The sequence below is a fragment of the Xenopus laevis genome, chromosome 1S (assembly GCF_017654675.1).
Source record: "Xenopus laevis strain J_2021 chromosome 1S, Xenopus_laevis_v10.1, whole genome shotgun sequence".
Classification (NCBI taxonomy): Eukaryota; Metazoa; Chordata; class Amphibia; order Anura; family Pipidae; genus Xenopus; species Xenopus laevis.
Window position 1 is genome coordinate 18,594,758 of NC_054372.1, and position 24,469 is coordinate 18,619,226.

Here is a 24,469-nt window from a genome sequence, read left to right on the forward strand (position 1 = left end):
CGCAAGTGCCTTTTTCCAGAGAAAACAACCCCAACTATTCCCTCCCTCTAACCAATTTAGTTGCACTTAGTCTCTGCACTCTCTCCAGCTCATTTATATCCCTCTTAAGGACTGGAGTCCAAAAGTGCACTGCATACTCCAGATGAGGCCTCACCAGGGACCTATAAAGAGGCAGAATTATGTTTTCACCCCTGCTTGCTCTTCTCTAAAGGCCTAGACCTGCCTATATGATTGGCCTTTTGCACCCATTACAATAAAGCCTTTCCTAGAAAATCTAGAATGTTCTGATATCCATTTATGAGCCAGTATCTTGTTACATTTCTAAATATAAATATATGTATACATACCATTTATACATTTGCAGCTTTTAAGCAGGCACATGATTGAATTATCTCAAAAAGACAGAAAGCACTTTCCCAAGGCCACATGATGGGTGGAGGAATGTGATCAGTTGCCAACACTGGGAGGGCTCTCATAACACAGAGAGAAAACCTTTTGTGTATTTTGTGTCGTTGGGTTCAGTTTTATTTTCTTTTTAATTTTTTATATTTAATTATTTTGTGGTTAAGCTACTTTTTGGTGTTGGCTAATGCTGAGGTCATCATAGTACCAAACAGTCTCTGCTGATGTCACAGTATCGGCCTGCTTATTCTTAGCTACATCCTGGACAGCTTTGCTAAATTCCAAATACTCTTTTTCCATTTGGTTTTCTATTCTGATTGTACCTATGCATCTGGTGGCATGAGTTCTATATTTAGGAAGTCTGTGTGTCTCCTTAAAATAGCTCGGCCATGACCATCTTGTACTTGTAGCTTCATGATCTTACAGCCCATGGAGTAGCTTCCTGTGCCGCACAAAGGAACACAACTTTACTGGGACTTTATTATGGCAGTTGTGTTTCCTTTGGCTATGGGGCTCTTACGAAAGAGGACCTTCATGGTTTGCAACCTCTTGTGTAGTTCTTCCAGATCAAGCCCGTTAAGTAGTCACAGATTGTGTTAGTTGTCTAAACTGGTTTCAAATGACCAGCCAACAGACCAAACAAGTGGACCAAATGGACAAATTTCAGTTCTTTAGTTCAGGCCCTCTGCCCGAACAATCCGAAAAGAATTGTCAGCTCCTCTTTATTTCCTCATCTGCCAATGCACTGGCCGGCAGATTACATTTTTAAACCTGCCAAACTGATGAACCAACCGATATTCATGGAATATAAATATATTTTGGGATCGTCCAGGCAGCATACATGTACTGGAAACATTGGTGCATGCATGGCCAGTTTTAGACTCCAAATTCTATGGATGGCCTGCCTTGGTGCATCCGAATCATAGTTAACTATTTAGGTGCATATCTCCTATGTTGAATACAGAGTATCCAAACTGGGCTTTTTTATTTTTTAAGATTTAGGGTGAATGGTAAGGCCCTTTTTTTAAATCTGAAAGCAGACTTCTCATCGGCGATTCATGTATGGGACCTGTTATCCCGAATGCTCTGGAACTGGGGGTTTCTGTATAACGGATCTTTCCATGATTTGGATTTTCAAACTTTGTCTACTTGAAAATCATGTGAACGTTAAACGAGCCCAATAAACTGGTTTTGCTTCCAATAAGGATTAATTACATCTTGGTTTGGACCAAAAACAAGGTACTATTTTATTATTACACAGAAAAAGAAAATCATTTTTACAAATTTGGATTATTTGGATAAAATGGTATACTAGAGATCAGTAAAAGAACAGGGTTACATGTACGACGTTGCTTTACAGCCAGCTTGTCCAGCTATGCGATGGACAGCCATAGGTCACCGTGTATTTCCCCCTCCGAATCGAAAATGAATCACTTGGCATCGGTTCTTGGCCACGTTTCATGTTCCCCCACAGGCTGCAACTATAAATATCAATTTCAGATACACAGCCGACCGCAGAAACCACAATGTCTCGTGTCTCTGCTCCCCGGTGCTGCAGTGTAGCCTGTAGTGTTGCTTCCCAAGCCAAGGCCTTAAATTTAGCAGAACATGTTTAGTAGCATTAAGCATTTGCTCCGGAGCACATTCCTGCTCTCTCCAGCATGTGGGCCAGCTGCTAGCTCTGGCTCTCTGGTCCACATGTGCCTTGAGGGGGCTACAGCTTTCTGAAACGCTAGCCCCCAACCTGCCTCTGTGAAATCTACCCAACTAACGGCCACATAAAACTTGCCCTGGGTCAAATGAGCAACAACTTGACAAGCAATTATTGGACATGGGTAGTTTCATTTATTACCTTCTCATCTAAGGGGTCCGATATTTCCCCCAATCAATGTATAAAGATGTTATACAAATCTGTGTGTATTTGTGCAGCATTTTCAGTATACACAGTACTGCCCATGTAGGATTTTCAAGCATCTGGTATTTTTTTTTCCTAAAGCCAAAGATAGGTCCGTGTATCCCCTAAAATACAGTTGTTGGGTTGCTGTACACTATTTGGACTTTGTATCCCTGAAAATATACTAGTTTTTATTTTTTTTTGGGGGGGGGGGGGTGACCATCCAAATTATCTTTTACTAGTTTTAATTTTATCAAATATAAATATATATTACATTTTTAATGTTTCAACATATAAGCTAGACCAAGTCATTTTTTTTGTTTTTTTTTTTTATAGAATTACTTGGCTTGGCTCTGTCCTTAACCACAGATCTGACCTTCAGTGCACTAAACATCTCCTGATTGAGAGTTGTGGGGTTTTCAGGGCACTAAAAACTATAGAACATTATATTTTTCACGATGGCAGTATTTAACCCATTGTGCAGAGCTACCCGTTTGCCATATACAAGTAGCGGGTCTGTTTGAACCCTGTTATCCAGAGAGCTCCAAATTACGGAAAGGCTATCTCCTATAGACTCAATAATCGATAAAACTATTTCCCTTTTCTCTGTAATAATAAAACCTTGTACTTGATCCCAACTAAGATATAATTGATCCTTATTTGAAGCCAAACCAGCCTATTGGTATTAGGTTTATTTAATGTTTAAATGATTTTCTAGTAGACTTAAGGTATGAAGATCTGAATTATGGAAAGATCTGTTATCCAGAAAACCCCAGGTCCTGAGCATTCTGGATACCTGATCCCATACCTGTATATACACACACACAAGGCACAATACCAAGTTGCATTTTGCGTTTTTTTCTCCAACCGTCGGGGAAACTATCAATGCTGTACTGTCATCAATTCTGCAACAAGAGCAAAACCTATTCTTCATCTATTTATTTATGTATGTATGAACATGTGTGTGTTTACATATGTACATGAATTATACAATAAATTGTGGGTGTTGAGTGCCAATTAATTACCTAAATTTATTTATAGCCTGTGTGGGGTCCCAGGGCCTACAAAATTATTAGGAAGCAGCTTCTTGGGACTTCTCCACCTCTACACTTTCTTCCTCTTCCTACTTAATTTCCTAAATGCTGCTTTTGGTATCCCTTTTTTAAAGATGTAATAAATTCATTTTTCTAACACCTACTAGCTTGAGCTTTTTTAACAAAATCAATTTTGATCAATTTTCTGGCAATTCACTGGCAATCTAAGATTGCAATTAGTACTAGCACTTGCACTTTGATTTAATGGAATTCATTTCAAATGGTGTATAACTTAAGGTCTTGTATATTTTAAAATAAATTTAGGTAATTAATTGGCACTCAACACCTTAATCTCAACACGCAATTATTTCAGAACAAGCACTTCTATCTAGTGAATTCATTTATAATATATTTAAGTATCGATTAATTACCAATGAATTACACTTGGGATGACATACAAGTTATTTAAATTATTGATAACTGCATACAGCACTTTATCAGTGGGGAAAGACGAAGAATTGGTCTGGTGGCGGAGAGAGGGGGTTGCTACAATTTTTTCTTTATAAAGTGACTTCTCAATTAAGTAATTAATACCTCCTCCTCTCCAGAAAGTGAATTTTTTCATAAACTTTTTTAATTACTGAACTTTGAAACCCATCGCTGCAAGGGCAATAGTACTATCCTCTTGAGTCAGGTGACTGGCAAAATTTTAGATATGGTGAAGAATAATCCTAGAGCCCATAAATAAGCATCAAACATTGAAAGTTATGTCCGCTAAAGCAGCCATTGTATTACTGATGACTATTCTAGGCCGAGCTTATTTAAACATTGCAGAGAATTACAATTATTTTCTCATTCCTTTTCAGGACGCTCTTCCCTGTTCCCTTTAGACGATGGATTGCTGGATGATGGACATAATGACCAAGTTGGGGTTCTGAATTCTCCCAATTGCTATTCTGGACACCAGAATGGGGAGCATATTGAGCGCTTTTCAAGGAAGGTGTTTGTTGGGGGCCTTCCACCAGATATTGATGAAGGTGAGTTATTTTGATTGCTGCTTATGATGCCAAACAATGGAACCTGCCCTCTACTCATAGTATGATCAATTTGGTCTCAATTAACAATAACATCTTTAAGTAATCACTGATGGATGATGCAGGAAGAAAGCCAAACTATCCATATATTGGCCGCAATGTGTCGATTTAATGGTAGTGTTCTGCAATTTCAACCATATTCTGTTTTTTTCTTAAAAAAAAAAAAAAAAATTACAGAAATTCGGCACATATTTTCATGTCATTGAAAGTTTCCATGTTAAAAGTTAACTGAAAGGTCAACTACCCCTTTAAAGTTTAATTGATAATAAGCAGATTTATGGTATAAAGATCCAATTTATGGCAGTAAGGATAATCAACCTGTATCATGTCCATGTTTACCTAATGGAGTAAGATAACTGCTGGCAAGTCTGACAGAGAATATACTTTAGGGCAGACACACGCTGCTATTTCGGGAGATAGTTGCCCAGTTACAAAAACGCTTCTTCTTCGGGCGACTTATCTCCTAGAACTGCCTTCCCGCAGGCTAAGAATGTAAATCGCCAGCGGGATGGCACTCGGAATGCTTAGTTTTCCGAAGTCGCCCAAAGTTGCACTTCGGGCGACTTTGGAAAGCTGAAGCGACTAAACTGAAATAACAGCATGTGTCTCTGCCCTTAGTGGGGGGTACGGGGGTGGACAAATAAAATAATCAAATGGACTTGCATCATGCCAAAATCATGTTTGTGCTCCACAATGGGGGACCTGATGCCCCTTTACTGGCCACACAATTAAATGGTGAAGAGAATGGGGGAATGTGGGGCGTGCAAAGACCTATAGTAAGTGCTGAGTAGAAAGTGAAAGCAATTGCCTGTCCTGCCTCTATTCCTTGATAGCTGAGATTTTTTAAATGAGTTTACAATGGGTATGAATGCTTTAATAAAAAAAGAATGTGATCTTGGATTTCATGTTTAATTTGAAAAGGATTTTTATTATACAGAATATATTGTCTGGGTAACATGTTTACTACGCTTGGTATTCAATCGGCTCGTTGCTGAGATAAAGGAATATGTGAGCTAACACTGCTATCTTTCCTTTTTGTTCTAGATGAGATCACCGCCAGTTTCAGACGTTTTGGCCCCTTAGTGGTTGATTGGCCCCATAAAGCTGAAAGCAAATCCTACTTTCCACCTAAAGGTAATATCCCTGTACATTCGCAATCTCTGCACGCGGAGCCACTGATTGTTTTGTTCATTAGCACCCGCAGATCCTGCTGAGGCTTTCACAGTGCTAACGTTAGGATTTATTGTTCCGTTTCTTTGTGCTCCTGATACGGACGGATAAAAGCCGCTTTTGAAGGATTTTATCAATTATATGTATTTTTTTTTCCAAAGAGGAACATAATTACAAGCTAGGAAATCACTGGCAAATTAGAAGATCAAACTGCATAGATAAATCACTCCTTGCAAACCATTCCATAAATACAAAGCGAAAGGCCAATTTGTGTCCAATAGAGATAAAAGCAGGCAGGCACTGAATGTTTCAACTAAGCCTATTATTTTCTCTTGCATCCAATAACTTTGTCCAACCTCCCTCCTAATGAGCCATACCACTCCCAGAATCCCCTAATGCCCATCGGATGTATTTAGTTGTGCAACTTAGCACACTGTACATGTAACTCATCGAATACGCCTTGAAATAAACACCCCTTGCTTGTATTAATATCATTCCAAAAGCTTTCCAATATGCATTAACCATTTTTCAGTAGTTTTAAAATTGTCATTGTAAGTGCTATTAAAGGAGAAGGAAAGCTACGGAGGCATTTTATTGGTAATAGATTAGCTGCAATAGTGCAAGCTAGAATGCTATATTTATTCTGTAGAATGTTTTACCATACCTGAGTAAACAGCTCTAGAAGGTCCCTGTTTGTTTAGGATAGGAGCTGCAGTATTAACATGGTGTGACATCACTTCCTGCCTGAGTCTCTCCCTGCTCTGGGCTCAGATTACAGTAGAAAAGAGAGGGGGCGGGGGAAGAGGAGCAAACTGAGCATGCTCTTGCCCAGGGCAATGAGGTTTAAGATGAAGGCAGGAAGTCTGATACAGAAGCCCATGTTTACACAATAGAAGGAAAGAAATGCAGTTTTTCTTTTGACAGGGGACTCAGAGCAGCACCACTTTGGGGTTTTACTGGTATATTTACATGGACCTTTCTGATAAGGCTTACTTAGTTTTAACCTTTCCTTCTCCTTTAAAAGCAGCATTGGTTTGCCCCCTTGGTATGATTTCCTATTACCTAAAAGGATGACTGATCTGGAGTCTCCTTTGTTTAATGGTGGCGTGTTCACATGTATATTCTATACCCTGGGAATGCCTGGCATTATGGCGCCATGGCAGACTTCTGATAATCTATAGCAGACTAGCTAATTTGAACCTTCTGTTTATAAATACTTGATCTGGTTGCCCTTTGCAAAGCTGCTCTATGCTGGACAGCTGGGGACTTTTCAAGCAGATCTGAATTTCAAAAAGTGGCCAACACATGATTGTTTTTTTAAACCATGTCTCCACAGACTCTTGGGCAAGGGGTTCATACTGCCCTCTGTATTCCCAGATACAATATTGCAGCAAACTGTTGGTCACTCTATTGCTTACACTCGTCAAGGGCCTTGTGAATGATTCCCTGGCCAAAATAAGCCATAGAAATGTCATTCATCTGTTTAATCTTTACAATTGATATCAGGGACAACTAACCTTTAGGCTTGTGCCCACTGTTAAACTATTTTTAAGCTAAGGCCAAACCTGGCATTTCTTCAGGCTTAATTGGGCCCCCTGTGCTCAGTGATAGGTGGATGCTATAGCTGTCACTGTTGTGCGGTCTTGGGCAGATTCAGGTTGTACTGGCATTTTCCCATAAGTTCAGAAAACACTAGGTGTGTCATTAGTCTTAACACAAGAGAAATTGGGGGATACTGCATTGGGCAAGTCTCCCCTTGACTGCTTTTTTTCCTTGACTGTTGGGAGTGGTTCTGTTTAATCAAGGAGGAAAAATGTTCACCTCATCTCACCTTTGTTGGGTTGGAAAATAGTAAAATGCTGATCTTATGCAAAGAAGCCAGTGGAACTCGTGTACTTATTTGGGGACTATAAAATTCTGTTGGTTGACTCGCCTCCATTTGGAGAGCCCTGAGCTGCTAAAACGTTTGGTCAGTCACCTTTGCTGGGATTTCCATCTAAGGATAAGAACAGATCATTTCACTTTGGAAAGGGAACAGTTTTGCCCATAGGAGAATATAAGACTGCCAGAAAGACTGTTCTTATTATGATAATTGCATACCAGGCAATAGCCCAAAGACAATTAACACCAAGGGAGGGATACTCGCTGTATCACCCTTTCTTGCACATTATAACTCGTAGCAAGAAGCGGGAGCTGTAGCCTTTGAAACTGGGAATAGGAGGTTTCCTCTTTACACGACATAGACTTTTGTCCATGTATAGTTTTATATAGGAGATGATCTAAAAGGTCAAAATAAATTTGCTTAAACTATCAGAAGTTTCATCACCCAGGAGTCACTGAGCCTTTTGTTGCCCCCAAGCCAATATCCTTTGCTGCAAAAATATGTACAGTAGAATTCATATTCTGTTATTACAAGTCCCTAAGGCCAAGTGCTACTGCACCCAGTAATAGGGAATATTTGTTTTTGACCATTTGGGGATAGTAATAACTGCTGTGGTCTTGTATGAGCAAACCTGTTCCATGAAAACGCCAGTTTTTTTTTTCTTCACCTTATTGGCAGTATTTGACTTGTTCCTTGTTATCTGTGCCATTTTGTGGGTGGGAATGTTTCCAGCATGAATATAATGATGTTTTGTGTTTCCACTGCTGCAGGTTATGCGTTCCTTCTTTTCCAAGAGGAAAGTTCCGTTCAGGCATTGATTGATGCTTGCATTGAAGAAGATGGAAAACTCTATTTGTGTGTTTCAAGCCCTACCATCAAGGACAAGCCAGTAAGTAAAGAGAATGGCTTTCCAGACAGTAGGAATTTGTACAGTTTTAATGCAGTTATCATCATCATCATATGCAGAGAAGAAATAAAGGAGAATAACTAGTGTTCTATGGAAACAGTCTGAACCTAGTGATTGTATTATTCTTAGCTTTGGTTAAAGAAAATAATGCATTCTTGGTAATTCCAGTTGTCTGTGCTCTTGCTGTGCACAAGCTGTATTAATCATTTTATCTCTGTCCCGTTAAATGACAGAGGCAGACCTAATCTGAATTGAGTTGCAGCAGTTTATTAAAACAACTGTACTCTTCTACTCATACACCTGTTATATGCACAGCAAATGCAACCTCTTCTATGTTCTACCCACCTTCTTTTGGGCTCCCAGTAAGCTGTAGTAAGCGAAAGTGTTGTTGTAAAGAGATCTTTATAATTGATGTAAAGTGTAAGGAGGAGCAAAGCGATATACTGGCATTACATACAGTAGTTAAACTTAATAAATGGCAGTAAAACAGATATTACTAACCTAAACAGGTTCAGATTCGACCCTGGAACTTGGGTGACAGCGACTTTGTGATGGACGGTTCGCAGCCTCTTGATCCCCGGAAGACCATATTTGTTGGAGGTGTTCCCCGACCATTGAGAGCTGGTAAGGGCTAGAATTATAAAACACATATGAAGTAGAAGGATTTTTTCCGTTCATAAAGACCTAACTATATTAGTCTGTAGTCAGGGTTTTGAAAGTTTAGTAAGCAACATATATTCACATCAAAATATGGTCCCTGTAACAGTGCTAGGGATAGCAGCCTCTGGTAAGGAACTGTGACTGTGGGATAACAGGTATAGTAGGGAGAGATGGTGCCTATAGTAACAGTGGGGATAATAGTCTCTGGGAAGGGAGTGTGACTGTGGGATAGCGGGTATAGTAGGGAGAGATGGTGCCTATAGTAACAGTGGGATAATAGTCTCTGGGAAGGGAGTGTGACTGTGGGATAGCAGGTATAGTAGGGAGAGATGGTGCCTATAGGAACAGTGGGGATAATAGTCTCTGGGAAGGGAGTGTGACTGTGGGATAGCAGGTATAGTAGGGAGAGATGGTGCCTATAGTAACAGTGGGGATAATAGTCTCTGGGAAGGGAGTGTGACTGTGGGATAGCAGGTATAATAGGGAGAGATGGTGCCTATAGTAACAGTGGGGATAATAGTCTCTGGGAAGGGAGTGTGACTGTGGGATAGCGGGTATAGTAGGGAGAGATGGTGCCTATAGTAACAGTGGGATAATAGTCTCTGGGAAGGGAGTGTGACTGTGGGATAGCAGGTATAGTAGGGAGAGATGGTGTCTATAGGAACAGTGGGGATAATAGTCTCTGGGAAGGGAGTGTGACTGTGGGATTGCAGGTATAGTAGGGAGAGATGGTGCCTATAGTAACAGTGGATTATAGTCTCTGGGAAGGGAGTGTGACTGTGGGATAGCAGGTATAGTAGGAAGAGATGGTGCCTATAGTAACAGTGGATTATAGTCTCTGGGAAGGGAGTGTGGCTGTGAGATAGCAGATATAGTAGGGAGAGATGGTGCCTATAGTAACAGTGGGATAATAGTCTCTGGGAAGGGAGTGTGACTGTAGGATAGCAGGTATAGTAGGGAGAGATGGTGTCTATAGTAACAGTGGATAATAGTCTCTGGGAAGGGAGTGTGACTGTAGGATAGCAGGTATAGTAGGGAGAGATGGTGTCTATAGTAACAGTGGATAATAGTCTCTGGGAAGGGAGTGTGACTGTGGGATAGCAGGTATAGTAGGGAGAGATGGTGTCTATAGTAACAGTGGATAATAGTCTCTGGGAAGGGAGTGTGACTGTGGGATAGCAGGTATAGTAGGGAGAGATGGTGCCTATAGTAACAGTGGATAATAGTCTCTGGGAAGGGAGTGTGACTGTGGGATAGCAGGTATAGTAGGGAGAGATGGTGCCTATAGTAACAGTGGATAATAGTCTCTGGGAAGGGAGTGTGACTGTGGGATAGAAGGTATAGTAGGGAGAGATGGTGCCTATAGTAACAGTGGATAATAGTCTCTGGGAAGGGAGTGTGACTGTGGGATAGCAGGTATAGTAGGGAGAGATGGTGCCTATAGTAACAGTGGATAATAGTCTCTGGGAAGGGAGTGTGACTGTGGGATAGCAGGTATAGTAGGGAGAGATGGTGCCTATAGTAACAGTGGATAATAGTCTCTGGGAAGGGAGTGTGACTGTGGGATAGCAGGTATAGTAGGGAGAGATGGTGCCTATAGTAACAGTGGATAATAGTCTCTGGGAAGGGAGTGTGACTGTGGGATAGCAGGTATAGTAGGGAGAGATGGTGCCTATAGTAACAGTGGATAATAGTCTCTGGGAAGGGAGTGTGACTGTGGGATAGCAGGTATAGTAGGGAGAGATGGTGCCTATAGTAACAGTGGATAATAGTCTCTGGGAAGGGAGTGTGACTGTGGGATAGCAGGTATAGTAGGGAGAGATGGTGCCTATAGTAACAGTGTATAATAGTCTCTGGGAAGGGAGTGTGACTGTGGGATAGCAGGTATAGTAGGGAGAGATGGTGTCTATAGTAACAGTGGATAATAGTCTCTGGGAAGGGAGTGTGACTGTGGGATAGCAGGTATAGTAGGGAGAGATGGTGCCTATAGTAACAGTGGGGATAGACCGTAAAATCACTCAAGATAGCCCTGATGCTAACACCCAGTTTCCTTCATAACTTGTCTAGCAGCTTGTGGAGCTGTCGTTTATATGGGTGTAAAAGTTCAGTGTTGGCTTTGTTTGGGACTTGCACAAAGTACTAAATGGTCGCATACAGTATATTATAATACATTGTTTTCCACCCACTCATTTTCTAATCACAGATATTGTTATACTATGTAACAAAAAACTCTGGTATCCAGATATTTCTTTTTCTGTTTATTGAACTCTTCTAAACATAACTATATTCATATTCACATCGACAATGAAACAAATGTAGCCAAGGCAACTAAACAGTTGCTTTCCTCCCATGTGTTGGCCCTAGTTGTGAGGTTACCTTGCATCAAAGGCAAAACAGCTTTTCTTTTGGAATGATATTATATTGTTGCAAAAGAAAATAGAAAAGTCGCACACGCTTGATCCGATAAGGCTGGTGCTCAATATTATAAGATCGGGCAACCTCCCAGTCAACTAATAGAAAAGATACCGGCACACAAGGCATTGGAGTTGAGGGAACATCCTTGCTTTTTTTTTTTTTTCTTATCAATTAACAAATTTACATATACAATTAGCAGTATTAAGGAATACAAAATTGGCATAATGCATAATAAGCATTAAATCCCCCAAGCGAGTATAGTCCAGTGTCCAAAAAAATGTAAGTGTACCAATTCCATACTATAGTCCATGACATTGCGAGGAATGAAAAAGTGAATATATTCAAAATCTGAGCAAAATAGCCCAAATAATACAAAATCCAAAGGTGAAAAAATTACCTAAAGCAAACAACACTTAGGGGCCCATTCACTAAGTTCGAGTGAAGGAATAGAGGAAAAATAGTTTGAATTTTGAATGGGTTTTTTTTGGCTACTTCGACCATCGAATTGGCTACTTCGACTTCGAATCGAACTAAAAATCGTTCGAATATTCAACCATTCGCTAATCGAAGTACTGTCTCTTTAAACTGACCCCCTAGTTCGCCACCTAAAACCTACCGAGGCCAATGTTAGCCTATGGGGAAGGTCCCTATAAGCTTCCTAACAATTTTCTGATCGAAGGATAATCCTTCGATTGATAGATTAAAATCCTTCGAATCGTTCGATTCTAAGGATTTAATAGTTCGATCGAACGATTATTCCTTCGATCGAACGAATTGCGCAAAATCCTTCGATCGTTCGAAAATGAATTGCGCAAAATCCTTCGACTTCGAAGTCGAAGGATTTTAATTCGGCAGTCGAATAACGATATTCGACCCTTGATACATCTGCCCCTAAATGAACACTTTAATAAAAAAGTAACAACCAAAGGTAAGAAACAAAAATTGCCAACGTTTCTATAAATGTTGCCAACTTTTGTTTCTTACCTTTGGTTGTTACTTTTTGTTATTTCAATTCATTAAGTGTTGTTTCCTTTAGGTAATTTTTTCACCTTTGGATGTTGTATTTTTTGGGCTATTTTGTTCAGTTTTTGAATATATTCAAGGATTAACTTTGATTCCTCGCAATGTCATGGACTAGTATGGAATTAGTACATTTTTTTTGGACACTGGACTATACTCGCTTGGGGGATTTAATGCTTATCATGCATTATGCCAATTTTGTATTGCTTTATACTGCTAATTGTATATGTCAATTTGTTTATTGATCACCTTATTTGTATTTTCTGCACCACGGCTCTCACATGCTTGACAAAGGGGCGTGCCCCCGAAACGTTGAATTCCGCATATTAAAAAAGCAAGGGTGTTCCCTGCAACTCCAATGCCTTGTGTGCCAGTATCTTTTCTATTATATTGTTGCATCCATTCCAACTGTTTGTCTAATCTAATGCAGCTTAATTGTAGTAAGAGGAACTGTAACAATAAACCAGATCAACGTATTGATCAGAGATGAATGAATGCATAGGGCTTGGGCAGAAGCTGAATGTGTAAATCAGGATGGAATTTTAATTACAATTCTTACACATTTGCCATCTTGACATATTTTAACTATAGACTGTCAGAGGTATGTCCATTGTATAACGCCCACTGTATAAGTTGTGCTTTGCCAATGGTAATGAGTGCTCTTTTCTTCACAGTGGAACTAGCTATGATCATGGATCGCCTCTATGGAGGAGTTTGTTATGCGGGAATTGATACAGATCCAGAGCTGAAGTATCCCAAGGGAGCTGGGCGGGTTGCATTCTCCAATCAGCAGAGTTACATTGCAGCCATCAGTGCTCGATTTGTTCAACTTCAACACGGTGACATTGATAAAAGAGTAAGTTTTTTGATTTCTTTATGATTTACCTACAGGTCTATTTTTTTTCCCCAGTTGTTCTCATTAGGTTTAAAGCGCAATCAATACAAAGTCTTTAAGTATATTTGACCTGGCAGATACGGGCAAAATAACATACTAAATACAGCTGTGTTTGGAATAATAGCAGTCTGTCATCACTAACCTGATCATAGTAGGTGTAGTAAAGTAATAGAAACCAAACAGACCCAACAGTCATGACAAGCTGCCAGGCCCGGACTGACAATCTGTCAGTTCGGGCAATTTCCCGAAGGGCCGCTCCATTTACCTTTGAAATGGGCCGCTTCTGATTTGCGGCGTCTGGGCAGGGGGAGAGAGACTTACAGCATGTACGCTGTGCTTCTCCTTCACACACATCAAGCAGCTGCGTGTTCCTCCTCCCTCCTCCTAAGATCAGTCAGGGAAAGGCAAAGGTGATTGGCCAGCAGACGGGTTGGGAGGTTTCAGAGTTCCCGTGCTGTTTCTCGGAGAGGTAGGGGTGTCTGTGTGTGTTTGTGTCTCTCTGTGTCTCTGTGTTTGTTTGTCTCTGTGTGTGTGTGTGTTTGTGTGTCTGTGTTTGTGTATCTCTGTGTTTGTGTCTTTTTGTCTGTTTGTGTGTTTGTGTCTTTTTGTGTGTGTGTGTCTTTTTGTCTGTTTGTGTGTCTTTTTGTGTGTTTGTGTGTGTCTCTGTGTTTGTGTGTGTGTGTCTCTGTGTTTGTGTGTGTGTCTCTGTGTTTGTGTGTGTGTCTCTCTGTGTTTGTGTGTGTGTCTCTCTGTGTTTGTGTGTGTGTCTCTCTGTGTCTGTGTGTGTCTCTCTGTGTCTGTGTGTCTCTGTGTTTGTGTCTCTCTGTCTCTGTGTGTGTCTCTGTGTGTGTGTTTGTGTCTCTCTGTGTCTGTTTGTCTGTGTGTTTGTGTGTCTCTGTGTGTGTTTACATGTGGGCTGCTTTGTTTGTTTTTTGCCCGGGCTGTTTTTTGCTCCCAGTCCGGCTCTGCATGCTGCTGATTCTGTGTCATTGAATCATTCATTGAGGCTTGTTCCACATAATAGCAGTGTTCCAACTAATCTAAGCTTTTTCCAAATAATAGCAGTGTGGAGTTCAATTAGTGAGCTCATTCATTTTGTGTAAAAACTGGAGTCCGTTCCGGCCCTCATTTAAGGAAGGAAGGAGCAAATGTTGTGCTGCTGGTTATAGTGTATTTCTCTCTGAAAATCGGAGTCAAATGGCTTGTTCCCGACATTGTTCAGAGAACAGCGTACTTTGATTAAAAAGTTGATTGTAGAGGGGAAAACATATAAAGAAGTGCAGAAAATGATAGGCTGCTCAGCTAAAATGATCTCAAATGCTTTCCAAAACCTGAAAGACGTGGAAGAAATTGGATAGAAGAATAGACAAATGGGCAGACTCGCACAATGATCAGCTCCAGGAATATCAAAGAAGGTCAAAAGTTACATGTGAGGTACCTATGGCAAAAAGCCCCCACAAAGTCCCATTGTTAAAAAAAAAAAAAAAAAAAAAAAAAAAAACAATTTGCCAACAACACATTGACTGGCCTAAAGAGAAATGGTGCAACATTTTGTGGACTGATGAAAACAAGATTGTTCTTTTTGGGTCTAGGGACCACAGACAGTTTGTCAGACGACCCCCAAACACAGTGGCACAAGCATCATGATATGGGGATGTTTCTCATACTGTGGTGTTGGGACTATTTATCACATACCAGGGATCATGGATCCGTTTCAATACATCAAAATACTTGAAGAGATCATGTTGCCTTATGCTGAAGAGGAAATGCCCTTGAAATGGGGGTTTCAACAAGACAACGACCCCAAACAACAGCTTGGTTCCAGACCAACAAGATTGATGTTATGGAGTGACCAGCCCAATCCCCGGACCTTAATCAAATAGAAAACTTGTGGGGTGACATCAAAAATGCTGTTTCTGAGGCAAAACAAAAAAAAAGAATTATTGAATGTAACAGAAGTTGGTGGACTCCATGTAACACAGATGTGCAGCAGTTCTCAGAAACACTGATTATACAACTAAATATTAGTTCAGTCATTCAAAGGAAAGCAAAGTCTTGAAACATTTTTCAGTTTATACAGTGAATGAGATTGTAAAGAAGAATGCAAACACTGCTATGTTTGGAACAGCCGAATATTCCCTTTCCTTCACTTTCTGTCCAATGCATTTGTGCGTATGGAAACAAAAGTTCTGAACACAACTGTATCTACAGCTGACAAAAGAATAAAACCCTACAATATATTTAGAGACTAATGTATAGTGATTTTCCCTGTAGCTGGGCTTCCCAAGCATCTGTGTTATGATCTGCCTATAGAGATTCATTTCCAACCAACCCCAAATAGTTCTGCTCATTTGTCCAGTCCTATTTATCCCTCTCAGTGCCACAGTACATTTTCTCTGTCCTTTATATTCACTATCCAAAATAGAGGTTTGGGGTAGTGATGTGCGGGCCGGCCTGGGACCCGTGGGTCTGGCGGGTTCGGGCCAACCTCGCACTCTTCCTCGCGGGCAGATGCGGGTTGAGCTCTTCTCCTGCTCTCCCCGCACGCCACCGTCAAATGCCGGCTTCTGACTTCCGGGTGTTCGGTCCCTCGCTTGTGACACCATCTGCGGCACGGGTCTATGAAAGCAACCTGGAAGTCGTATGCGGGCGGGCTAAGGGAGGACGGGTCATTTGCCGACCCACACATCACTAGTTTGGGGAAATGTCTTGAACTTACTGATGACCTAATAGAAAACATAGTTGCAACGGGCAAGGTCATAGCTTGTACAAACAGGACATACTTAACTAAGTGTAATCAAATTACTGACTGTTTTGGCTGTTCAGCACACCAAATATTCTCTCTCTGATCTGTGGACCTATGTTTATGTTTTCATTTTAGGTGGAGGTGAAGCCATACGTGTTGGATGATCAGCTGTGTGATGAATGCCAGGGGGCCCGCTGCGGTGGAAAGTTTGCTCCATTTTTTTGTGCCAATGTCACTTGCCTGCAGTATTATTGTGAGTTCTGCTGGGCAAATATCCACTCTCGTGCCGGCCGGGAATTCCACAAGCCACTGGTGAAGGAAGGAGCTGACCGGCCTCGTCAGATCCACTTCCGCTGGAATTAAGCATCGTTTTGCCCACTTCTAACTGAGAAAAGGGTGCATGCGGCTTACTGGTTTTGACAATATTTAAGTGCAGAAGAAATAAGTGCATTCTTTTGCTCCCCCCCCCCCCCAAGCCCTCAATACATGCGTTGTTATCAGCAGCCAAAACACTAAGCCTCTTGTTTTTCACCAAAACCCTACATCTCAGGCTTTCTAATTTTTTGTGATATTTTTCATGTCAAAATTTTTTTTATATATATATTTTTTTCCCAAGTTCTTTTTTTATATGTAATGCTAAACTAGATATGGGGAATGTTTTTTTTTGCATAGGGGGCAGTCTGCTGCTATATTTATGGGTGAAGCGTGCACTTATTTCTACACATGGGTTTTTAACTTCAAGATCAGCCCCAGTAATTTACCAAAGGTAGCAAATAAATAGTGAAAATGGAATATGTCTGCTACTAAAAAAAAAAAGCTTATTTTTTATCGTTGCTATTTTCAGTGTGTATGTAAAGTTTAGAAGAAAACATATTAGGGTTGATTTTTTTCTGCTCTCCATTTTGACTTGCAAGAAAATAATACCTCAAGATAATTTGATTTATTAGCTATTTTTAAAACCTTTTTAATCATAAGCTGTATAAGCTTTGCTGCTATATAGGTGTTGTGTGTAATGCCACGTATTAATACAGGATTCGAAACGTTTTCAGATAACTGCATTGCAGATAAAATGCAGCACAATATGGCCTAGAGTGCCATCGTTTTAGAATGTGAATTATGCATGTTTACCTACGTGTCTACACCATATGCATGCACTAGAACAATTAATTAACCACAGATACGGTATTGCAGAAAAAAAAAAACTAGGTACAAGTAGCATGAGTAAATTAAAAAAAAAAAGCATATTTGCATGCATTATTGTGACCAACGTAAGAAAAGAAAAAAAAATGTGTACAATATGCAAATATATTAGTTTTAGATCCGTAAGTGCAGCCATTTTTGTGTCCTGGTCCGTAGCGGACTTCAATTTTTCGAAAAGATCGGATGTTAATATCGTAATCCCAGTGCAATTGTTGTGGCGTGCAGTTCTGATGCTTGTGACGTCATGTAGCCTAAATAAAAGGAAAAAAAAGCAACCACAAAAAAAAAACGAATTTAAAATATCTTTGATTAAGCTCCCCCATATGTTAAAATATTAACGGTCGAAAACTTTTTCTACATAAAAAAAAAAATGAAAAAACCAAAGATGGCCAGCACACTTATAATCCGTCACCAAATGTATAACCCGCCGGCTATTTATCTATGTATAGTGATTTATACAAATGCTTGACGATTTAGTTAAAAAAAAACAATAATAATTTAAGTCAAAATGGAGATAATATTATACAGACGGCTAGTTGCATAACAAGATCCCTCTACCTTTAAGACAACAGTGAAATGCGCAAACATGATTCCCTTTGCATACGATAATGGCTTTGTTTGGGGTTTTTTTAGGATCTATAATTTCTATTCTACTCCTAAACACAACTGCCTGTTACATGGAAGTTTAATGACAGTTTCATTCATTTTTTGTATCACTATTCATTTTTATTCTTTTTTTTTTTTTTTAATAGCGACCATAAAATATTACGTCAGAATTAATTCAATAGTGCAGGGACTGCGTTCTAAATTCCATAAGTCATGCGGTTATGCAACTAGCCCCCAAAACAGCGTTTTCAAAGTAAGTCGGATAATGTTTGTAACTCCAAAAAAAATCTACCAATTCACCACAAAATTGCTAGACAGAAAAACATAAAGGGTATTCCCTCGGGACAATCTTCTGTGTACGAAAAATTTGTGGTCTTTATCGGTTGTCAACGGCGTGCTTTTATTTGTACTGTAAAATATGTGAATCCCGTCTCGCGTTAACCGTTTTATTGTGGTCGTAGTTCACGTTTTAAATGTTTGGAATTGATGCTGTTCTAAGAAGTGCTTTTCTAATTTATTTGTCAAAAAACTCCCCTCTCGCTTTAAGGAACAGTAACATCAAAAAAAATTAAAAAAAAATTTGTTGGTATACATAGAAAAAAAAACACCAAGACAAATTAAACTAAAATCGCAAAGCCTTTTTTAAGAAATAACTTACCGAAACTCCACTTCCGCTCCTCTTCAGAAACGGCGATGATCCATCGTGCAGCCCTCGATTTCTCCTCCCTGGCTATCTCCTATAAGGAAGGCAGGGAGGAGAAGTCGAGCACCGCATGATGGATCGCTCGCTTTCTGAAGAGGAGCGCAAGCGGAGTTTTGGTAAGTTATTTCTAAATAAAGACTTATTTTTCATTTGTCTTGGAGGGTTTGTTTTTTTACGGATACTAACGAATTTTTTTTTTTTTTTTTAAAAAAAAACGTTTTTGATGTCACTGGTCTTTTAACCAGATCTCCTCCTAAATGTTTTTTTTTTTTTGGGATCTAATTAATACTGAGGCTGAGAAACCTTTCACCCTGCCTAACCCCACCCCCTTCCAAAAAAACAAAAATCATTGACTTTGTTATGCACTATATTTTATATCGAAGACAAGATATTTATTGGATATTTGAAGCACACTTGTTTTAGCAGTCGCTATACCTCAGTTCATTTTGATTTTGTAGATTTTATTTTAAATAAGCTGATTTAACTACAGAATGAGACATTAAACCAAACCCCCCAAAAAAAGTCAGAGAACACAATGAAAAAGGATCCCTTACTAACGAATACTGAGCAAAATTATGGCAAAAAAATAATAATTGGGAAAAGTAGAGTGGTAGAAAACTTTCTTTAAAAAAAAAAAAAAAACAAAGTAATTTCACTTCTATGCTGAGCAGCGAAGGCTTCTCTTAACCCCGCTTTCTGTGTGCATGTACGTGTGTAGTAAATCCTTATTTTCTAATTGTTAAACACTGTATTGGATTTTTTATAAATCATATTTATTTTACTATTTTTGTAGAAGATTGCTAGTTGATTTTGATTGTATTTTTATATTTTTAAAGCTTCACTTTTGTTCCCCCTATGTGCATATTGCTACCCAAGGGTATGACTATGGAGGAAAAAAAAACTTTAAAAAAAAAAAAATTGTAAAAAATCCACCCTTTTTTGTTAAGAAGGAAACATTTAGCATTTATATATTTGTGAATGGACAACGCTTGATATTGTATCCCTGTTGCATCTGGCTGCACAAAGCCTCTCCTCAAAGATGCTACAAAACTTGAATATAACACATTTTGGAAGGCTGACTAACCTCGATTCTGTGTTGTGACGTGCAATACTGTTTCTAATATTTGTATAAAAAAGAAAAAAAAAAGTGTAAACCTTTTTAATGCAAATTTATTTTTTTCATTGCATATTTTGCAGATTTTATCCACAGTGTCATTTTTTTACTGTCAAAAAGAATAACCCCTTTTTGTCATTGCAACTATTTTTTAAATCCAGAAATCTTTGTACTGATGTAAATGATTGTAGTTATTTTGGATAGTGTTTTGCTAACAAAAGGAGAGACTTTTTTCATGCATATTTCTATTTTGTTGGGTTTTTTTTGTTGTTTTTTTCTCCTGTTTTTTTTTTTTTTATTAGAAGTAATATTCTGGTCATTAATATAATTTTTGTATTTTTTTGTGGGAAGAAATATAATTTTATTATGACGCTAATGGCTAAAAGTTTTATTTTATTTTTAATTATTTTTGGAGCCGAAATCTTTGTACTATTAAAGCAACTAGTTTCTAATTCAGAGTTTCTGTATAGAATGGCACAAGTGGCTTACGGAGAGTGTTTGGATTGTAATTATTAAAGGTTCTTTGATATGCAAATAATGTAGTTGGTTTATTTTATATTTTTGGGGGTATAAAAGCAGTTTTCTTTTCTATCTATCTAAGAGCCCATGCTTTTGAAGACACTAGGTGATTGCCTTCAGCTTGATTTTTTTTTTTTTTTTTTTTTTTTTTTTTAATTTGAAATACTTTTACTGTTATCTTCCAGGTGTCTAAATCTCCAGTCTGTCTGTTGTACTGGTAATTTAACTCTGTAATGGAATAGTTTGCTGCCAACTATTTATATTAAGTAATTTTTAAATATTTGTAATATTGTTGACTGACTAATAAACTAAGTTATTGGCATGTGTTGGTTTATTGACTGATTATTAATTATTATTTAATAAATATATATAATTTTTACTTAATAGGTTCTGGAATGATTGGGACCTTTGATTTTCCCAAATCCTTTTGATCACCATTATTTCATGCCATGTACAGTATGTAGAGCTGACATATTTTACAGCACTTGATTTGAGATTATACTTCTAATCAGTCCCTGTCCTAGTGGAGCTGACAATCTATCACATTCACATGGTACGGTCAGTTTTATCAAGAGCCAATTAACCTGCCTATATTTGGGAGGAGACTGGGTATGAGACCTGTTATCCAGAATGCTCGGTACCTGAGGTTTTCCGGGTAATAAATCTTGCCTTAAAAATCTTTTGAACATTAAATAAACCCAAAAGGATTGTTATGCCCCCAAAAAGGATTCATTATATCTTAGTTGGGAACAAGTACAGGTATGGGACCTGTTATCCAGAATGCTTGGGACCTGGGGTTTTCCAGATAAGGGGTCTTTGCTATTTGGATCTTCATACCTTAAAGGGTATGTAAAGTCTAAAATAGAATAAGGCTAGAAATGCTGTATTTTGTATACTAAATATAAACATGAACTTACTGCACCACAAGCCTAATCAAACAAATAATTTATGCTTTCAAAGTTGGCTACAGGGGGTCACCATCTTGTAACTTTGTTAAACATCTTTGCAAGACTAAGACTGTGCACATGCTCAGTGTGGTCTGGGCTGCTTAGGGATCGTCATAAACAAAGCTGCTTGAGTTCTGCACGGCTGGGAAGTAAGGCGGGGGCTCCCCCTGCTGTTCATAAGTATGATTGTTTCCCTGCAGAGCAGTTAGGGACCATCTGACAATTCCTATCCACAGCAGTAAATGAAGGGAGAATTTCACTGCACACAGTCAGGTTTCTTATAAAAACGGTACACATGTTTTAATTAAAGTATATTGGAGATAGGTTTCTTTTTCATTAAAGAAAGTGAAAATGGGATTTTATTTTTTTGCCTTTACATGCCCTTTAAGCACTAGAATGAAAGTTTGTTTCAGAAGCATAGTCATAGTTTCCCTTTTTGTTTATGTTCTTTTGTTTCTTTGAAGGGCCACTAAGCTTCCATTCTTTTATAAGCAAATATTAAGAGCTGATTGTTTCATTATTCCCACCATGCTTTGTTTTTGCTAGCTTCGATGAAGATGTTAGTCAGCTGGCAGGTTTGGCCTTCGGTAATCTTCCTTGGTGCTGATAGAACACAAAAAAACCTTTACAACAAGTAGGGCTGCCATTTAATGAAAAGGGAAAGCGGCTAAACACGGCATGGTACATACAAGCATAGCTGCAGAAGGAAAGTTCCCTTGATGGCATGTTACAAGGAGACCGTAATCTGTTAGAGGTAAAATATCTCCTTTCCCTCACATCTATATAGCCAGCACTGACTAAATTTAGATTGGAAAGCTAACTACCAATAAAAACTGTCCCACCTCAAGCCTATCCATTCCCCCATCAGGGCTAAAGATTTGTGATCTCAAGAGAATGAAACGGCATCCCTGCAAGTTTGGGATTCTGAAAACATCCTTTAAATATAACAACTTTGTAATACAGTATATATAACTTCATAGATTTTTTTTAAAGATATGTTCTCTGGTAGCCCAGCCAACACCAGAGTCAAAGTAAAGTAAGAGTGGTCACTGGCTACTGTATTTGAGTTGGGGAGTTGTAGCCAAACAGAAATTAGTATAAATTGGCCTAGAGTGATGTCATACTTGTTAGTCATGTAGAGAACTGCTGTCATTTTACCTTTATGAGACGGCAAGACCACCCATTAATTGCCGTTTGGTGTCCAGTACAGACCATTGTAATGTGCCCTTGATAGTCAATAAAGGCGATTTTATGGAAATGAAAATTGGTGCCATTCTAGTATGGAGCTTGTTCTTATGGCCGCTGGGAGGCTGCAGTGAGGAACATGGTGGGAACCACCACTACTACATATGTGAGAACTGGTGAATCAATTCTATTCACTTTACATTAGACATGAACAAAAAAATCATGATATTTTTAGTTGCTATTTAAAGCACATTAAGGGGGTTATTTATCAAAATCTGAAAAGTTCTTACAATTTTCTGAAAGCTATTCCAACCAAATCCATACAGACTTTCCCCCCTTAGTTATCGATTCATTTTTCAAAAAAATTCTTGTGCAGGAAAAAACTTGAAAAATTAGTGGAAAAAAAAAATCAGCATTGTAAGAATTTTTCGTATTTGTCACCGAAAACTAGGGATGCACCAAATCCACTATTTTGGATTCAGCTGAACCCCTGAATCCTTCGCGAAAGATTAAGCCGAATACCAAACTGAATCCTAATTCTAATTTGCATATGAAATTAGGGGTGGGAAGGGGAAAACATTTTTTACTTCCTTGTTTTGTGACAAAAAGTCACACGCTTTCCCTCCCGCCCCTAATTTGTATATGCAAATTAGAATTTGGATTCTGTTCAGATGGGCAGAAGTATTAATCCAAATCCTGCTGAAAAAGGCAGAATCCTGGGTTTGGTGCATCCCCAATGAAAATAAAAAAATTTTTATACTTGTTGCTGAAACCTTTTTTTTGATTTGACACACAAAATTTTCGGATTATTGAACGAAACCCTGTGCACATCAGGATATCAACGGGACATCTGCCATTGACTTCTACGTGAATTGGGCAGGAGTTGGAGAACTTTTTTATTTCGACTTTTAGCACCATTGGGGTTTAATAAATCATGAAAAATTTGAGGGTTTTTTTTTCTACAAAAAATTACGGTTTTCCCCTTTAAAAGTGCAACCAGAAAAAATCTGACTTTAATAAATAACCCCCTAATTATAATGTTTCCTTTCTCACTTGTTTTGGACCCAGGTTACTTGAGGACAAACCATTTCTTTGTGCACTACTCCCTTCATTGCAATGCCTTGTAATTCATTTTGGCTTTAACATTCCCAAACGATTAAAATAGACCCTCGATCAATGGAGCGTAACAGGACTGAAATGGGTTTGAGATAAAAGAAATCAATGCTGATTTTATGGGATTCAGTGATTTCTGACTGCCATTCTCAATTTATTTCTGGGTTGTGCACATTCAGGTGCCAAGGTGCTTGGGACCTCTACATATACATGTATAATGCACAAAGATTGTGCCGGCTAAACAAGATGAATAATAAAAGCACAGACTTGTTTCCTTTTTCTCTGTAATAATAAAACAGTAACTTGTACTTGATCCAGACTATGATATAATTAATCCTTATTGGAAGCAAAACTAGCCTATTGGATTTATTTAAAGGTTACATTAAATATTTTCTAGAAGACTTAAGGCATGAAGATCAAAATTATGGCAAGATCCATTATCCAAAAATATCCAGGTCCTGATCATTCTCGATAACAGGCCCCCATACCTGTATTCTAAATATTAACTTGTATTTCTAAAGCCTCAATGTTTCCCCCAGTGCTGTACAATGTTTGGTTGAGCTCCTCAATCACTCAGGCTACATCCAAAAATAAAACTGATAACTAATGCAAGAGCCAAAGAGGAACCTGCTCAGCTGAGCTCACACTCTTAAGATGAATTTAATAAAACCTCCTTGCAATGAATTTCACACAATCCATACACAGAATTCCGTACACTTAATCCACGAAACAGATGGCAAAGAAACGCAGCTGTGTCCATGGTAAGAAGCAGCAATTATTAAACCCACTCACATGACCAGCAGTGCAAAAATGATTATTAAAGCAGATGTTCATCCAAAAGCTGTTTTAGCATAATGAGATAAAATGCCGCTCTAACTGCATTTCTTAAATATTTTATTGCACCTAGAATTTACTCAAAATAGATCAGAAATAGGGATGAGTGAACTTTTTTCTCCAGCACAG

The 24,469-nt window shown here is 38.8% G+C and overlaps 1 protein-coding gene across 5 annotated transcripts in view; it reads left to right on the forward strand.

Annotated features, from left to right (window-relative positions):
• LOC108706545 (cytoplasmic polyadenylation element-binding protein 2) overlaps positions 1-17,608 on the forward strand; it is a 63,806-nt gene extending 46,198 nt beyond the window's left edge. For all 5 annotated transcript variants that reach the window (XM_018243058.2, XM_018243055.2, XM_018243054.2 and 2 more), the window contains 6 exons: positions 4,197-4,367; positions 5,469-5,558; positions 8,247-8,365; positions 8,893-9,007; positions 13,153-13,334; positions 16,255-17,608. In XM_018243058.2, coding sequence (XP_018098547.1) covers positions 4,197-4,367; positions 5,469-5,558; positions 8,247-8,365; positions 8,893-9,007; positions 13,153-13,334; positions 16,255-16,482 — 905 coding nt within the window. In that variant the 3' untranslated portion in view covers positions 16,483-17,608. The remainder of the gene's footprint in view (positions 1-4,196; positions 4,368-5,468; positions 5,559-8,246; positions 8,366-8,892; positions 9,008-13,152; positions 13,335-16,254) is intronic.
• Positions 17,609-24,469: the final 6,861 nt, after the last annotated feature.